Source organism: Camarhynchus parvulus, chromosome 4 (assembly GCF_901933205.1).
Source record: "Camarhynchus parvulus chromosome 4, STF_HiC, whole genome shotgun sequence".
NCBI lineage: Eukaryota > Metazoa > Chordata > Aves > Passeriformes > Thraupidae > Camarhynchus > Camarhynchus parvulus.
Genome location: NC_044574.1, coordinates 29,668,408 through 29,685,160, shown reverse-complemented (window position 1 = coordinate 29,685,160; position 16,753 = coordinate 29,668,408). Strand labels below are relative to the sequence as shown.

Genomic DNA, 16,753 nt, shown 5'->3' with positions numbered 1-16,753 from the left:
GGTTAGCATAGTTTATTTGAATCAATTAACAAGCCATACACAGGAAACTAGGGTATCTTTATTTTAAATAAATTGGGGTCAGACACTTAAATACATTCCATGTGTCTCATTCTTGGTATTTTGCTCCATCTTTTTCAATAAGGCACTGGGCTTTTTCTCATGTGTACTCACTGTATTTCATCATAAGCTCAACTACACAAAACTGTGTGGAGATAAAATGTATGTCTTTTACACAAATCTATTTTTCCAACATCTCATTCAATTCTTATAAATGTTTTATTCCATTAATCATCTGTATTTGTTCAGTAGAAAATTAAGGCCTTGTGTAGTCTTCAGAAATCTTGTCTACAACGTAAAATTTTAAATTTTCATTTCTAAAGAAGTGGCAAAACCTATGTTTACCATAACTGAGTGCTTCAGTGTAATCCCAGACAGCTGCTACCAATGGATACTAACAATTTAGAGATCACTGGTTTATGGTGCACATTTTAGCATAAAGCCACACAGTTTATTGTAAATTCAGAAGCCCTAACTTTGAGTGGTCAATTTTCTGTATTTTCTTTTTTTTTTAAAGATCAGTGACTGGAATTTATTTAGAATGGTATTAATTATTCCTCCCATTTCTTTTGAAATCAGAAAATAGATAAAATAAACATAAATCTAAGACAGCCCTCTTGTTACTGCAAGATCATTCCCCTGAACTTGGTGTATCCTATTACCTGAAAACTTATGAAGTATTTAAATTTTAATTTGAATTATTATTGAATATTGAAGATTTATCATGATAAAAATGAATATCTAGTGGACAATTTAGTATTTTCAAAGATTTTCCCTCAAGCACCAAATTATTCTTCATTTTCAAATCTCAACAACATGTGAATTTTTCTTTTGAAGTCTGGGCTTTTTAAAACTGTTTACATTTCTAACCTGAAAAAAATAAACTCTGCTTAAATAATTAATAAGATGGATTTACATAACTGCTTTTTCCAAGCTATAAACAGAGTAAAGCTCTAATTTGAAAAATACTTTCATTCAAATTAGTAATGTAACAAAACCTTGGATGCAACCAAACTACTGCCAAGTTCTAGGTGTCCTGCCATCTGTTCCGAAGCATGTGGAAATCACTCAGGTCAAAGTCAGTTTCCCCTGTAGGAATATTCTCTGTAAAAAGAACTCACTGAACCCCAGCTTAGCAAATTGCTTCAGCATATGGATTTAGGGGTAAACTATATATATGTACAGTATGTTTTATTTCATTACAGATCTTGTCCAAAACAGATGATGGTGTCACATTAGGTCAGTCAATACTTTCGGGTCATTTGTGATCATCAGCAGAATGAATGGCAAAGTGAAGTGATCTCCCAGCAAAAGATTCTTTTACAAGTCCTTTCATCACTAGAGCAATTAAATAACTCTGCTAACCACTAAAACATTTCTGTTACTTTAATAGCCTCTCTGTGACTTACAGCAGCAATTAGAAGATCCAGAATAAAAACTAGAATTAAGCTTCAAAAATAATTATATACAAGACTCCTGTGCACTCTAAGAAGGAGCTTCTATTTTCAGTTTACATTATAATAACTCTTTATACTAAATCAGGCAAATAAGCATTCAGTGAAGAATAGTAGATAATATTCTCATGACTACTGACATCATCACATTAGTTTCAAGGTTATATCAAAAACTGCAAATATACATACCACTAAGAATTCCTTTTTGTCCACCATTTCATTGCCATCAGTATCGAACATGTTGAAAGCAATTCGAAAACCTGCATGTGGCTCTGCCAAAAAAATGCCAAAGATTCAATTATTTATTTCCTTGGAAAGAAAGCAAGTATAATACTCTAAGAAATTATTTGGTGTGCCTTCATAAAAGCCAGAACCTCAACTAATTTAAATCAGGATGTTTGTGTACATACTAAATGCAAATCATAAGATCTGTAAAAGAGTACAATGATGTCACTATTGGACACACTGTTAGAAAATCTTAAAAAACCAGGGTGACATCACCCATGTTATTCAAAGAGAAGGCATGCTCACAAAAGTAGAAATAGAACATGAAATATGCAAGAATAATATAAAAGAGTTAGTTCATGGATAGAGTCCATTTTATATTACAAACAGAAATATGCAGAAAATAAATTTTCTATGAAAAAACAGTGTTCTAAAAGACACTTTAAAAGATTTTTTAAAAAGGTACAGGACACAGCTTCTGGTCAAAGTAAATGTTGTGCTGTAAGACACTCAACATTTTCTTGTTTACATGCTTAGAGCCATTGAAATTTGAGATCAGGTTAGAACTTATTTCTGAAACATGGTGACTTGGAAGGTAACTGTAAGTAAAGCCTTTAGGCAACATTTTGGGGATACCCACTGATTTGCAATATGAATGAATTATGGCCAAAAGTTAATTCAGATAACAAAGAAATGATGGAAGAATCATTGATCCCATAGTGGAAGATACTAAGGGTTCAGGGTCAAGTTCCAGCTCTGATTCATAACAGGAATCCAGTTCACGTCCAAAAAAACCCCACTAATGAATCCCATAGAAAATTTTTAATTACATGTAAGTGAAAGACAAGTAAAATTCTTTGCTTCTTCCCAGAAAACACCCATTAAAATATTTTAAAAAGTCTGTATTGGGATTAGTTTAGGTTATTTTACTTCAATTTTATGGGAGATAAAAGAATAATTTTTCAATTTTGTTAGTGTTTCTGAAATAAATACCTTATATTTTACCACTGACTCTTTGATCTTGCCCATTATGCACTAATTGATGAAACAAACCAGTAATAATGTGTATCTTTCTGTTCTCCCTGTATTTATTCAGTGTCCCTTATGAACTTCAGCAAATTTAGCTACAAATTTTGTAGGAATTTCAAAGAAGAAAATAAATTTAAGCTATTAACTGTGGTTTAGGTGGAGCGTATGGCACAGCTTCATCAACAGCCATTAAAAGGTATTCTGGATAATAATGCATTTAAATAAAGCATAACACAAGGTTCCAGAAGGCAAAAGAGGTTCAGAGGAACATAGAGATGTGTGGTTTAGTTTTTCCATATGCAGGGATGTAATTTTACACACAACAACACATTCAGAGCTTTGAAATTGTACAGAATCTTTTATCTCCAAAAATACTTACTTGTTAAAATGCATAAGAGGAATAAATATTCTGTGTAAGATATCACACCTGAAGAAAAAAAAAACCACAAACCATGTTAGTTTCATCTTGTCTTCACATCCTAAACTTGAAAACATTACATCTAAATATAAGGAGAATTTTTGTACATGTGCATATGCATATTCATACTTGTATGCATGTAACTATTTTTGGTCAATAAGTTATTGGTCTACAATATTAATCTATGGCTTGGGGCTTTTTGTTTGGGTTTGTATTTTAGGGGAAGAGTACAATAAACATGGCAAGTAAATTGACATTCAGTGGAGCATGGCTCATTAAACAGAATTTGGATAGACTCTTAAAAGCTAATATAAATGATTTATTCAATTTTCTTTCCAAAAACCCCACCAGTAATTCACGATAATACTCTTTAACAGTATGAAAACATTTACTTTGAGAAGATTCTCAGCATGCTTCCTCCTGATCACACCATTTGAATACAGTTCTTGACTTTATTAAGTGCTTTTTAAGTGCATGTGCTATATTAACTGAAAACTTGATCTCATAGCATTTTCTTTTTGCAAGATTACAAAAGGTAACCACACTGTGGAATGGCACTTCCTTTTCTCTTCAGAAGTGATTAAGGCAAAATTTAAATTAGAGCTGAAGTCAATACCCAAAGACTATGTCTTGTACCGTAAGTTGTACTTGTGCCTTTCTAGCTCTGGAGTAAGGGGTAAAGAGACAACCTTGCAGAATGTCCAGAGCAGCAATGAAGAGAAGCAACTCATAGTTCAACAAGAACAGAAAACAACAGCTTGCAGCTCTCCCAAGTGCCCTGAGCTCCAATGACCTTTGAGGCTGAGCTAGGGAAACTTGTTCCTGGTTTCTAGCAAATTGGTTTTGTCTGTCCTCCAAAACCAGAAGTGTTAAGTCAGTCCATAATCTTAGATTATTTCAAAAGAGTGAAAAAAGAAGTATTTAGATGCCTGAGAGTAAAGATGTCTATCAGCTAGGATTTTCAAAAGTTGCTGGCTGTCTCCTTGATTTCAGTCCAAGTCAGGTGCAAAAGTTTTTCCAAAAACAGCCACATCTTTGGATGTTTAAATATCTTATTTTAAAATCTGACTTAACTGAAAATGTGACAAACTAGGTAAGCAGTCATGTGAATTTTTTGCACCAAAAAACCTGTACAATTAAAACTAAAAGCAATGTATCATTCACGTGGATTTTAATTCCACTATACTTCACATCCCATCTTTTGATCCAAGAGAAATTTAAGACTTCAGAACCAGTATTTTATTACTGCTAGTAGATCTAGTTAGGAAAACTACTATGATTTTTTTAATACCACCTACTCTTTTCCTCAATTTACACATTATTGAAGATTAGTAATGATGAAATATAGACATTTAAGTAACACATGCTCTTTGCTTTATCTTCTTGATTTTATACAGCAGCCTGCAGAAATTAAGTTTTCAAAGGCCTGCTTGAATCTGTTTGGACAAGCCCCTATCAAGAAATCAGATATCTCAAAGGTTCTCATTCACTGATGGAAAACATTGTTTAATAGCCAGTCAATAAATGTAAATATATTTTTTGGGTTTTTTGATGGCACTTTCTTTGCTGTAAAACAGGAAGAAAGTGCAATTGTCAAGTAGTCCATCACAGGTATGACAAAAGCAATAGAAACAGCCCTGAAAGCTTTCTCTCCTTTTGTTTGCACTGCCATATTGAAGCTGCAGACAGATAGTTCTGGTTGATTGCTCTGAGTGTTATGGGAGAGAGGCTCTGAAATGATGATTGAAGGGAAAGAAAAACTTACACTAGGATCAGAAAGAAGAGAAGGAGGGCACTCGAGGGAAAAACATAATAAAAACTTAAGGTCAGTGGGCATAAATCAGAGTGCCTCAGCTGAATTACATAAATCCATGGCAAAATAAATGGACATAGGCTTTTGCTAACTGCTTCATATGTGCATGTTAAAAAATAAAGAGTAAGAAACAAAAAAGTAAAGACTACATTATAACTCAGGAGACCTGAATTCTATTTCCATTTCTTGAACCAATTTACACTATCACTCATAAGACTCATCATATTTTCTTATATTTTTATAAAACTGGGCAATAGAACTCCCTTTTTCATAAAACATGCTGAAAAGATATCCAACTACTAAAGTCTAATACTAATTTTATCATCTTATTTTGACAGTTTGAGTCCTACCAATTCCATCAATTTCTGTAGAACTCCACTGGCAGAAAACTGGAGTAAGATACTGTTGAATCAAGACCACTCATGTTGCAGACATTTTATTACAGAATTAATAAGCAACATCTAGATACATTTTTAACTGATAATGTATTGACTTAACAGATTTGGAGGCTGAATTTTTATGCAATTAATATTTCAAAAGTCAGCTGTATACTGCAATTAATATATTTATGCAATTAATATTTCAAAAGTCAACTATATAGAAAGCAGCCTAGAGCAAAGAAGTACACTGAAATACAATGCAAAGATGCGCCAATTTCTGCCTCTCTGTGAGTGTTGGCTGTAGACTTAGGAAAAAAGAGTGCCTCCATGCACTAGAGAGCCTCCTTTGAGAGTATGTCCACATTAATTACTCCTTGAATAAATCTGAGCTGCATTTGAGTTATATTAACCAATTACATGCATACATTTGATTGGAATTCTGTTGCTGGTGTGCTTATTTTAAACACCCATAAAGTGTCCTTTTATAACAAGTACTTGTGTCTGCTTTTGAAAATTTCAAATGCACCACCACACCTTTCCCACTCTGAATATAAGCAAAGAAATATGTAGATTATTTATTACAAATAGCTTTTATTGTAAAGCCATCATTGTTTTATTTCCCTACGGTTTTTTTGTTGTGAAGTGATAGAGCTTATTAAGAAAGAAAAAAATACAACCGAGGAGACTGGGAGTGACTCTTGGCTCTTCACTTACCAATAGTGTGAGTTTTAAAAGCTATAAAAGCCCTCATCTGCAGAGTTTAAAGGAATAGATAACATTTCTGAAACTGTCTCTTTGTGTTGTGTACAAAATGCTTCACCAGTGATATAAGATAGCACTACTGTCTTTAGAAATAATCACATTATTGAACCTATTGAAAAGGAGTAAAAGAGATATTGTTTCTTTATTGGAATATTCTGTCTATAGTCCACAGATCATTCATGGCAACAAACTGAACCTGAAATATTTAAACATCAGCTTAACAAACTCTGAGTCCCCAGTCACTTAAAGAGGGTAGTTGGAAGCTGGCATCATTAAAACACTGTAGAGACTACATGGAACTTTTCCATGTTGTAAAATGTAGAATGCAACAGCAAGCAATTTCTTTATTTTTGAAAATTGGACCCAGATTAAAGTACATCATCACAAAAAAGTTAATAAAATGATAATTTGGTTCAGGAAAATAAATTCTCCTTCATCACCTTTCTCATTAAGATTACGGAAAAGTTTGGATGATCCTTTCCAAACCGGTGGTGTCTCCATAAGAATCTGATTCAGCTCCTAAAAAATAAGATTTAAAAAATTTAAAAGCATATATTTCAGTATTTAATTAAGTAGTTAATAGATAATGATTAAATTCTAGGATATCAATATAAAAGACAAGGAACTGCATGCAAATCTACCAGTTAACTGAACTTAGTTACCACAAGAATTTTGGAAGTACTCAAGCACTCTATAAATTTTTGCACACGTGATTATTGCAAGAATTGCTCATCTGCATGAATACTAAGTGTTTGCTGAGCTGGAGAGACACATGCAATGTATTTGTGGCTGAAATAACCCACCACTGCTCATACTGACTGAAGCCAAGGATAAGTCCCCCTGGATTTCAGTAAGGTTTTCATACAAAATCCGAGCAACTGTTCTTTTAAAACACTCGACCTGAACTAAAGCAAACTTCATCCATGAATATGAATGTACTTTACTTAAAATACAGGGAAACAGACAGGGGACTTTTGAAAAAAAAAAAAAAAAGAGGCACTTAAATACCACAAAAGGGAGAGAGTGGCATAAATATTTCAGGCAGTTTTGCATACACCTATTATACCTAGACACTAAGAAATGCAGTCAGATATAGACTGAGGGAGAAGATGACAGATGCTTGAGAAAGTCAGTAAATCCAACAAAACAGGCACCGCAGCTAAAGTATCTGAAATTCTGGATTTAGCTGAGTCTGAAGTGACAAAAATGAAGAAATTAAACTCTCCTGTGCCTCTACATTTACATCACAAATGAAATCAACTATCAAAATGTATGGTTATAAGACCACACAGGAATTATTGCTCACCTGCTTTGAAAGGGATCGCCACTTTTTAGCATCTACAAGAAAAGAAGTTATTATGAATGCACAAAATTCAATTATGCCAATGTGGTGTCATAAAAATTGGGATACATCTATACTGTGTTTTCTACACAAATAATTATTTGCCTTACTTTATGAGTGTAATTGTCTTTATGTTATTAAAAACCCTTTAACTTAATACATACCTAAAGTCCTAACTTTAAAGAACCAATTCAGATGTAGTTTTTAATCCAACTCTGCTTCAATGAGGGAAAAGACCTTCAACATCCAAAACATATCCTAAAAACATTTAACAGGAAATAGAGGGCATTCATGCTAACCCCTGGTAACAACATTCTGAAATTATTATTTAGCAGCAGTAGTATTAAAATGCAAATTGTAAGGAGACCTGGATTACAATTCTTGCTTCATGGACCACTCATACTTTTTAAAGCAAATACAGAAAAAAAGCCCTTGAAACTACACCAAGTGCTAAGATACCCTTCAACCCTTCCTACTACCTCAGATTCCTTTTCCAGCCTCTGTCAGGCTCAATTCTTTGGTAGCTGTAACTGAACAAGACTTGTCCACAACCATTCAAGAACTCAAAACTTGAGGCTCATCACCACCTTCTCAAGACAAATATTTGTACAGATTCAATATTATGATAAGGCATTCAATATTATGATAAGGCATTGTGAGTACTAGAATTCACAAAGGTCCAGAAAGTAGCACTTTATGTGGTCAACTCCATAACAAATTTTGGTAGGTAAAGGCTTCTTTTCATAGAGCAAAAGACATTTTGTTATTAGAAATCCTTTACTCATAATGAACTTCATGCACCATTAAGTAATTAAAACAATACATGAGGTACCCACTATGGTCTTTCATCAATTCGTAGTTAGAAATTGACTGAAATTTTCATTTTACATCTTGGTAAAGGTTTACACCAAGACTGTTGACAAATCCCATTCAAACTATGGTGAAGTTATATCAGGCAACATCATAACAAGAGCTAACACATTTTCATAAGCTTTTCAATTAGATTTTTTTTAATAAAATCCCCTAAAACAATCTCATTTGCCATATAAATTGGTGCATGTTTATGCCTACCACAAAAAATTCAGAGAATAAATATATCTAATTTTTGAATCAGATAGTTTCCCAGTCTCACATGTTATATACATATCTCCTTCCTAGACAAGTCAGTGAAGATTTGTGTGTACATATATATATATTTCTTATAGCTCAGTGTTAAGTTAAATTTACTATAGTTAGCACAAACGGGAAAAAATATATTTCATATTCTCCTAATTTGTTTTCTCAATATTTAACATATATTCAGATTATAAAAATGTATCAATAATGACTCTTAAAAATAATGTATGTTCCCAAATGAAAGCCTGCACCATAAAGGCAGAAACAAGTTAATGACAGCATTTATTTTATATTTTTTTTTTGTAATAAATGCCTGGAGTAAAAAGTTACATTTTATAAAAGAAAACACACTCTTACCATATTAGTTAGTGTTTAATCAAAAAAGGAAGTGAACACCCTCTTGACTTTTGTAGAGTTTACATGATTTCCAAAGTAAATCAATCACAATAGACACATTCACTCCATCACAAATATCATTCATGCCTAATATTATTAGCTTTTCTATAAAGCAGACATAAAGAGCTTCTATTATTATACGTCAAAGAGCATTTTTGCTTTTTGACAAAACTCAAGACCTTCCTAGTCTTCATTCATAAAAACACCAGGTATATGTTCTTTTTTTATTATGCAAAATATAGATGGTCTAATATTTCAGCCTGAATGGACCCAATTATATACAACTTGCAAGTCATTTATAAAACTACCCCAAAAATAAAAAATAAAATGTTTAGAATGTATTATTAGAAAAATTCCTTCCTTAAATGTACTACTTTCAACAGAGCAAGACAGAAAATTGACTTGGCCAAGAAGACAAATGGTACTTTGGCAATGCTGCAGTACAAAGTTAAAATTATCATAGTCAGAGATGAGAAGCTGGATGTGGCAATCTGTGGGTCATCTATTTCAGCTATTACTTCCTATTTATCAACCTTCTGTCTCAGTTTCCCAGACAACATGACCTGCACTAGAATGAAGTGATCCACTTCTACTTAATTGTAATCCTTTAAAATAGCTATGTCAGCCATGTAATCTCTGATACCACGAAACCTAAAAGACACCCAAGTTAGTTTTGCTTTTGGTCTCAGAGGTGAACTGGATGAACAGAAAGGATTTTGATAGAAACAAGGTTTGCTACACTGAATTCAGAAGGGTGCCTGACTTCTAACTCCAGATCTCTTCTCCTTTTCCATGAGATAAACAGAATGTTCTTATGAGCTTAATGATTTTTGGTTTGGCTTTGTTTTTAAAATCTGAATACTTTGTGAGAGGAGGAAGCAGAAAATTCATCAGCATGGAAAAATCTTAATAGCAAACCATACATATAGTGTGGTCTAGCCAATCAAACTGTCATAAAACAGAGTTAAACCAAAATGTTTTAATGATGTCCAGTATATATATCACAAATGTTTCATGACCATACACAGTGAAACCCAACTCCACACTAACAAAAAAGGGAAGAATTGAAGTTCTGAGCAGAGGAAATAGATAAAAAGTGCTGATGTGTATTTGTATTAACTTGTGTGATAAGCAATCTGCTTCCTCTCTTTTAACTGCAAAGCAAAAAAAAAAATTGATTTCTGGTAAGAGTTTCAAAGTTTTGCAAGTTTTCACCATCTAAGCTCTATCTTCTGTCTTCACTGTTACAATGAGATAATATCTTTATTCAAAAGTTACAGAAGTTTTGATCACTGATGTGCCATGACTGAATTCTTTCCTCTTGTTTCATTACTGTTAACAGAACAAAAGGGAAAAATCCAACATCTGCACAGAATTTTAAGAAAACTTAAGGTGGGTGATTATACATGTCACACCTGAGCAAAGATATTCCCATTCTCCAGAAGTTCTGTGCTGCTACCAATGCACTGCAAGCCTGGGAGCCAGGAAATCAAACTAGAGCAGAAAGAGATCACCTTACTATTTAGTCACTCTTTGATACTTAAAGCAAAGATTTTACAATAAATGACCTAAAGTGGATAGCTAATTTTTCATTAATTAACACATAGTTCTAAGACTGGCAATGTTTAAGTGTAGAAAGTTGATCCCCTGGGGGACTAAAACTCTGACTCAAAGCATGTTATTTAGCATGTTATTTATCATATTTCCAAATATGATACAGTTACATGTTATATCTTATTGTTAGCCTTTTAGAAAATGTGTATGGTTGCCTGCTTACAGAGAAACTACACAAAAGAGGAAGCATGAGTTGTACAGCAATACAGGCCTGCTCAGAAAGAAACTGTGTCAATGCAAAAGCCAGAAATTAACCTGCCATCTTTCATGACTATTGAGCTGTTTGCAACCTTTAAGACAAGAGTGTTCAACTAGCATACCGATGTTTACAATCTAGTAACAATCAGGATACTTTTTGTATGTATTTCGACACAAAATTCTGAAGGTGCAGTAGTTTTATACAGCAACCAGAAACAGAAGTAGGAATCAAAACCAAATGGGAAAATAACATGCACCACAGACATTTTCCCATTTTCCCTAGCAGTTCTAGCATTATAAAGCTCCTGCTTACGTTTGGGTTCATCACTGGTAACAGCCTGGATGAAGTCATGTGGAGTCATGTATAGCTGCCCTTCAAATTCCAGACTGGCAAACCTACGAAACCGTTGCTCCCGTGGAGTTGCATAAAGGTGTAAATCTTCCAGGTCTGATCTGCTGTCTGTAACCTTCAAAGACAGAAGGACACAGTTTCAATCTATGAAAAAGGTTCTGATTTACAATTTTTTATTTACTATTTACAATTGCCACATTCACCATAAAGGAACTGTAACTGTAAAAGTGATAATTCATAAAGTCAAACATATCCAAGTATTTTTCTATGGTAAGAGCTGAAACTACAACTGGGATTTCACTGCTATCATTTTCAGTCTTCTACAACTTTAGCAACAATCTTTGGGTATTGAAATTGGTGGTACTACCCAACCTCAGAAGAAAAAATTAAAATAAAGAGAAGTTTGGCTCCTGAATCATAGAAGAAGGGGAACTTTAACTCAAGGAAGTCATTGTAACTTCAGCAGGCAGACTTCAAACAACTCTGCCAGAACTACTTCAGTCTTCTGATAGTTCCAGAAGAGAACAGAGTAATACTTTTTCTATATTGCTTCTTAATATAGAGGGCAGCTGTTGATAGTAATAGGCCTCCATAATATACTCCAGTGTAAAGCTACCATATCTGTGGGAACTGAGGAAAAGCATAATTATAATTCCAGAGTTACGAAAGTATAATATAGCATTAGGTTCAAATATTATGAGAGTCTGTGTCAGGAGTTTCTGGTATATTTCCCATCCAGCTGATTTAAATGTAAACTCGGTAGTACAAAACTGTAAATGTTCTAAATTCTAACATCTTTCTGTGGCACTGCCAAACCTTTAATAGAAAATATGCTACTGCTATCTGAAAACTCTTTTTAGACCATAATGAGGCAAACTCCTCTGTGGAATCATTATCTTGAAGAAAATATAAGTATCAACATCTTTTCAGAGATGAAGAAACCAAACCCAAACTGATTCCTAGAAGGAAAAGCAATCATATAGGTAACTTCTCCCATTATGTTGAAATAGGAATGCAGCATCTCATCAATGAAATCTCCCAACTTGCTCATTATTCCTGTCATTTAATACAGTATTCCTAAAATTCTCCACCTGTCTAACTAAGGAACACAGAATTTAACTAATATTATGGTTTCTTTTAACAACTAAGAAAACTGACAAGTGCACTTCATTTTTCAGAGAGGCATCTAAACCCAAACATAACTTGTAAGATGTCTGCAGTGGCTGTCCACTTAGAGATAACTGTCCTCATATAGAAACACAAACTGGTTTTCCAAAACCTTTCTAAGAATAGATTACAGATTTCAGCAATTAGAAGCAAAGACACATTCATACTGAGTAGTCAAAGATCTGGGCTCACTTTTCTTCAGTTTTTCAAACAACATCCTTAAAAAACAATAGACTGGTGAGACTACTGCAGTCAAAATTTCATGGCCCCAGTTGTAATTAGGAGATTAAATTAGATGTACAGAAGAGAAACATCAAAAATTAATGCGTCTAGAAGAGGTCAAACACTTTCTATTCGGGAAAAAAAATGTTTTATAGGGAGCCTTACTACTTAATAGCTTATCTAGGACATTTTAACTAGCCTTCTATAAGGACAAAAGACTATTGACTGTGTATTTCTCTTTCTGTATTTCTCTGTATCTAGTTCTTTTGAAATCATTGCTCCATGTGTGTATGTGTGAAAATGTTTTGTTTCAACAGACGAACATGTCAAAGAAAGCAAGATTAAGAGAAAGGTCGATACAATAATTAAATTTGCAGTAGACTGCTCTAAAAATATTCTGCACTCCTGCTTGAGAAGCAGCTCTAAACCCAGGCTCCATGCTTTTTATAATTTTCAAATGATTAATAATTAAATATAGGGAGAAAAAGACAGTCTAATAGACAGACCTACAAAGTCATTTTAAAATGACAGAAAGAAGCAGAATTCTTATCTAACGTACCCACATGCAAGACAAAATATTCCTGTCCTATCTCACTGTTTGAATATTTTGGTCTTACTGATCCTTCAGCAGTCCAGTGGCATTCAAACTATGCATTCATGTGGGAAATACACAAGTCAGTTGTTTTGATAGAACTAGTGACACAACTGATTATCCCTGTATTTGAAGTTTAATAATCTATCTCTTTTTTTGAAATGTATTTTATCACTATTAGAAACATGCTTGTGAATACAGTCAGGTTGTAAACACAAGTAATAAAGCAATATTTCTGCAAAGTCAATTTTCAGAAAAGAAACAGTTTCCAGGCCATATTACACACTTTGAATGTATAATAAATTGTAATCAGTCACAATCAATCATACACAATCACAGAAATCTCTAGATAATGTAACTCTCAAATATCATTTCAGTTTTCATCACTGTCAGTATTTAGAGAGCACATCGAGATTCTTGGCTCTCAAAAAATTCTCACTGTCTCAGGTACTACTGCTTAATATTTCGCTTGAGACGCCCAGAAAAATATTTGCTAAATTCTCAGACACATATTTCAATATTATCTTAAGGACTCTATGCTAGTACAAGTATAAAATAACATGCTGCAAACATGGAATTTTAAAGACATGCTTAAAATTTATGCATGTCAGTACTCAGGTCTGCAAAGCCTTAATTTCTGCCTTGTTTTTCAATCCAGTTTCCCTCTGACTATATAGCAATGCCAGTATTTCATGCTCTGGCTCAGAATCATGGTAACCGATATGAATATTGCCTGCTCCCAAAAATGGGAGTACCGCCCTAAAGGCCCAATACCTGCATGACCTTGCTCTGGTGCTTTATGTTCACTTTTCCAAGCATCAAACTGGATAAGGGAACTGTTCTGACTGAGAACTTTTCTATTGGTGGTGTTATTTTTAAGTCAGACAGATGCCTGTGTCTACCCCACGAAAACAGTTATTTGTTTCAAAGCCTAGGCTACAGGAGCTTGCAGATTGTGGAAAAAGAAAATACCACCTGGGCCAGCAGCAAGCTCCACCTACTTCAAGTGAGGGAAAACCGTGGGCTTAAGCATTATTTTATTCCAAGGAGTAAAAACATCACTTTATTTTGAACTTGGTGGTTTTATCTGAAAGAATCAAAACAACTTATTTCAGCTATTGATCCAACAGGAATCTAAATAAACATAACCAAAGCTTAATATGGATTGGATCACTGGTCCATACACTAAATGCCCAAATAAAAGCAAAGTTTGGCTACAGAAGACTCCAGGCACACAATCAGCAAACTGACAAATAAAACTTTCTTTGGAAATAATATTATTTTTTATCCAAGTTTCTTTTCAGAGCTTTATTGCTTCTATTATGCTTAATAGTTTATGTATCATACAGAACATTTTCTCTTGTATAAAAGCTGTAATTACTGGGAAGTAACAAATATTCTAATTAAAAACCAGGACATTCTAAAGCATTACCCCAATTTGCACTTCTTCAGGCATTCATTTAAGAAATTGATCTCAACACATAACAATGAAGCATCTTCTGTTTTCCTCAACATTTGCAAACGATAATGCAGTGAGCCAAGTATGAAAATCTTAGTGACACTACCAATTGCTCTTGATTGATTTATTTCATTATTTCACATTTATGACCATGTTGGGCAATCTTACTGTAGCAATGGATACAAAGGGCACATCTCCAGTGAGGACAGGCTGAGAGAGTTGGAGTTGTTCAGCCTGAAAGAAGCCAGGGAGACCTTAGAGCATCCTACCAGGACCTACAGGGGGTCTGCAAAAGAGCTGGAGAGGGACTTTTTACACAGGTAGAGATGGGAAAAGGGAGAATGGCTTTAAACTGAAAGAGGATTGAATAAGACTAGATCCTAGGAAGATATTCTGTACTGAGAAGAAAAGAATGGTGGTCAGACTTTGGCACAGGTTGCTCAGAGAAGCTGTGGATGCCCTGGAAGTGTTGCAGGCCAGGTTGGACAGGGCTGTGAGCAACCTGGTCAAGTGGAAACTGTCCCTGTCCATGGCAGGGGAGTTGGGAACTAGATGATCTTTAAGGTCCCTTCCAAACCATTCTATCATTCTTTGAATGAGACACAGAAAGTACGTGTTGAATACCTCAGGGAAGGTACCATTGGTGAAGGAGTGAACAAGATTCACTAAGTTCCGATTTCTATTTGAAGTTTCAAGAGCTTATCCAGACTAAATCTCTCTGTAATTAGCAAGTATTTTCAAAAACTTTCATGAAAGCCCATCCCTCTGACAAGCAAATGAAGATAGATTTTTTTTATGCTACTTGTTTACTAATCCTCTTGGCAATCATGCCTACTAATTACTATGATCTTGTATCATGTTACAATTCTCTGTCTTTTAAAAAACAGACCCGCCCATTTCCATCACACAGAAAGTCACAAATCTCCTAATAGCATTTTTACCTTAATTACACGCATAGCTGCTTATCTCTGGTTTACCTGCACATGCACACTGACCTGCTGCTATTAGAAATATAGGAGGGAAAGGACGACAGCTAAAATCAAAAATCTAGCCAGAAGACAACCTTTCCTTCCTTTCAACTTCACAACTCAAGAAGTAAACAAAAAGAGGCAAGACTTATAAGAACTCATGAACGATAGAACATCTTTTCCCTATTCTCAAAAAATTTTAAGTGTCAACAGTTGTAATCAACTAACTTATGGTTATCATCCTTCTGTCCTTCCTTCCTCAAACTCTTGTACCTTGTTGCTCCACATTTTACTCCATCCTCCTGTGCCATACTCTTGCAGAAGGACTGCAGAGAGAACACAGCACCTGTTTTGGGTGTTTAAATCACCTGAAGAGAAAAAATTATCTTGGCATATATTCCTGCTGATCCCTAACACAGAATAGTATATACATACCCCTAATTCTCCCACGGATGATATTTCAATGCCCTTTCTAAAATGGATTAAATAGATTCAACAATTATATACAAACCACACTCGCGCAAAGGAAACAGAGGGAAACATTTTTTATTGAAACAAGGTAATTAAAAATTAAATTGAAGACTGAACAGCAATTTGGCAGGGTACTTCTCTGAAGGGAGAGTATCATTCTTCAATTGGGTGTGCTGTCGTTGTCAATCTATGCTACAAACATATTACAAATAGCCTAAAATATCTGGGAAAGGCCTCAAAAATTCAAATTTATTATGAAAACAAAAATATGATAATAATGCTTTCTCACTAACATGTTTCAATGACTTAATATAATTACTAAAAAACTATTTTCTGCAAGTATTGTATTTAAAGGGGGCCACCTAAAGCTCTACTTATAATAATATCACTATGTCTGCCACAAAGCAGTAGTCCTTTAGATGAGAGTTTTTGACATTTTTAAGTTGATCACCTTCGAAAGCATTCCTTACAGAACCTCTTCAGAGTGACACTTTGCAGAATTTTCTCCCTCTACTCACAGCAAAAACTTGCGTGAAGAAAATCTAGACTTTTTATCAAGCAAATTCAGTGTTCAAAACCCATTCCCATTTTGGGTTCATCTTTCATGTGCTGTGTCAATCAGTAGAGACAAATCAAAATGCCCTGAAAATCTGGTGTTCTCACCAAAGATCTCCATGTACTCCTTGAAGTTCCTTGAAGCACAGGCTAATCTCTATTT

The 16,753-nt window shown here is 34.2% G+C and overlaps 1 protein-coding gene across 1 annotated transcript in view; it reads right to left on the bottom strand.

Annotated features, from left to right (window-relative positions):
* MICU3 (mitochondrial calcium uptake family member 3) overlaps positions 1-16,753 on the bottom strand; it is a 52,352-nt gene that overhangs the window by 28,258 nt on the left and 7,341 nt on the right. The window contains exons 2-6 of the mRNA XM_030947178.1: positions 11,118-11,271; positions 7,445-7,476; positions 6,579-6,657; positions 3,145-3,192; positions 1,701-1,783 (exon numbers count right to left, since the gene is read on the bottom strand). Coding sequence (XP_030803038.1) covers positions 1,701-1,783; positions 3,145-3,192; positions 6,579-6,657; positions 7,445-7,476; positions 11,118-11,166 — 291 coding nt within the window. The 5' untranslated portion in view covers positions 11,167-11,271. The remainder of the gene's footprint in view (positions 1-1,700; positions 1,784-3,144; positions 3,193-6,578; positions 6,658-7,444; positions 7,477-11,117; positions 11,272-16,753) is intronic.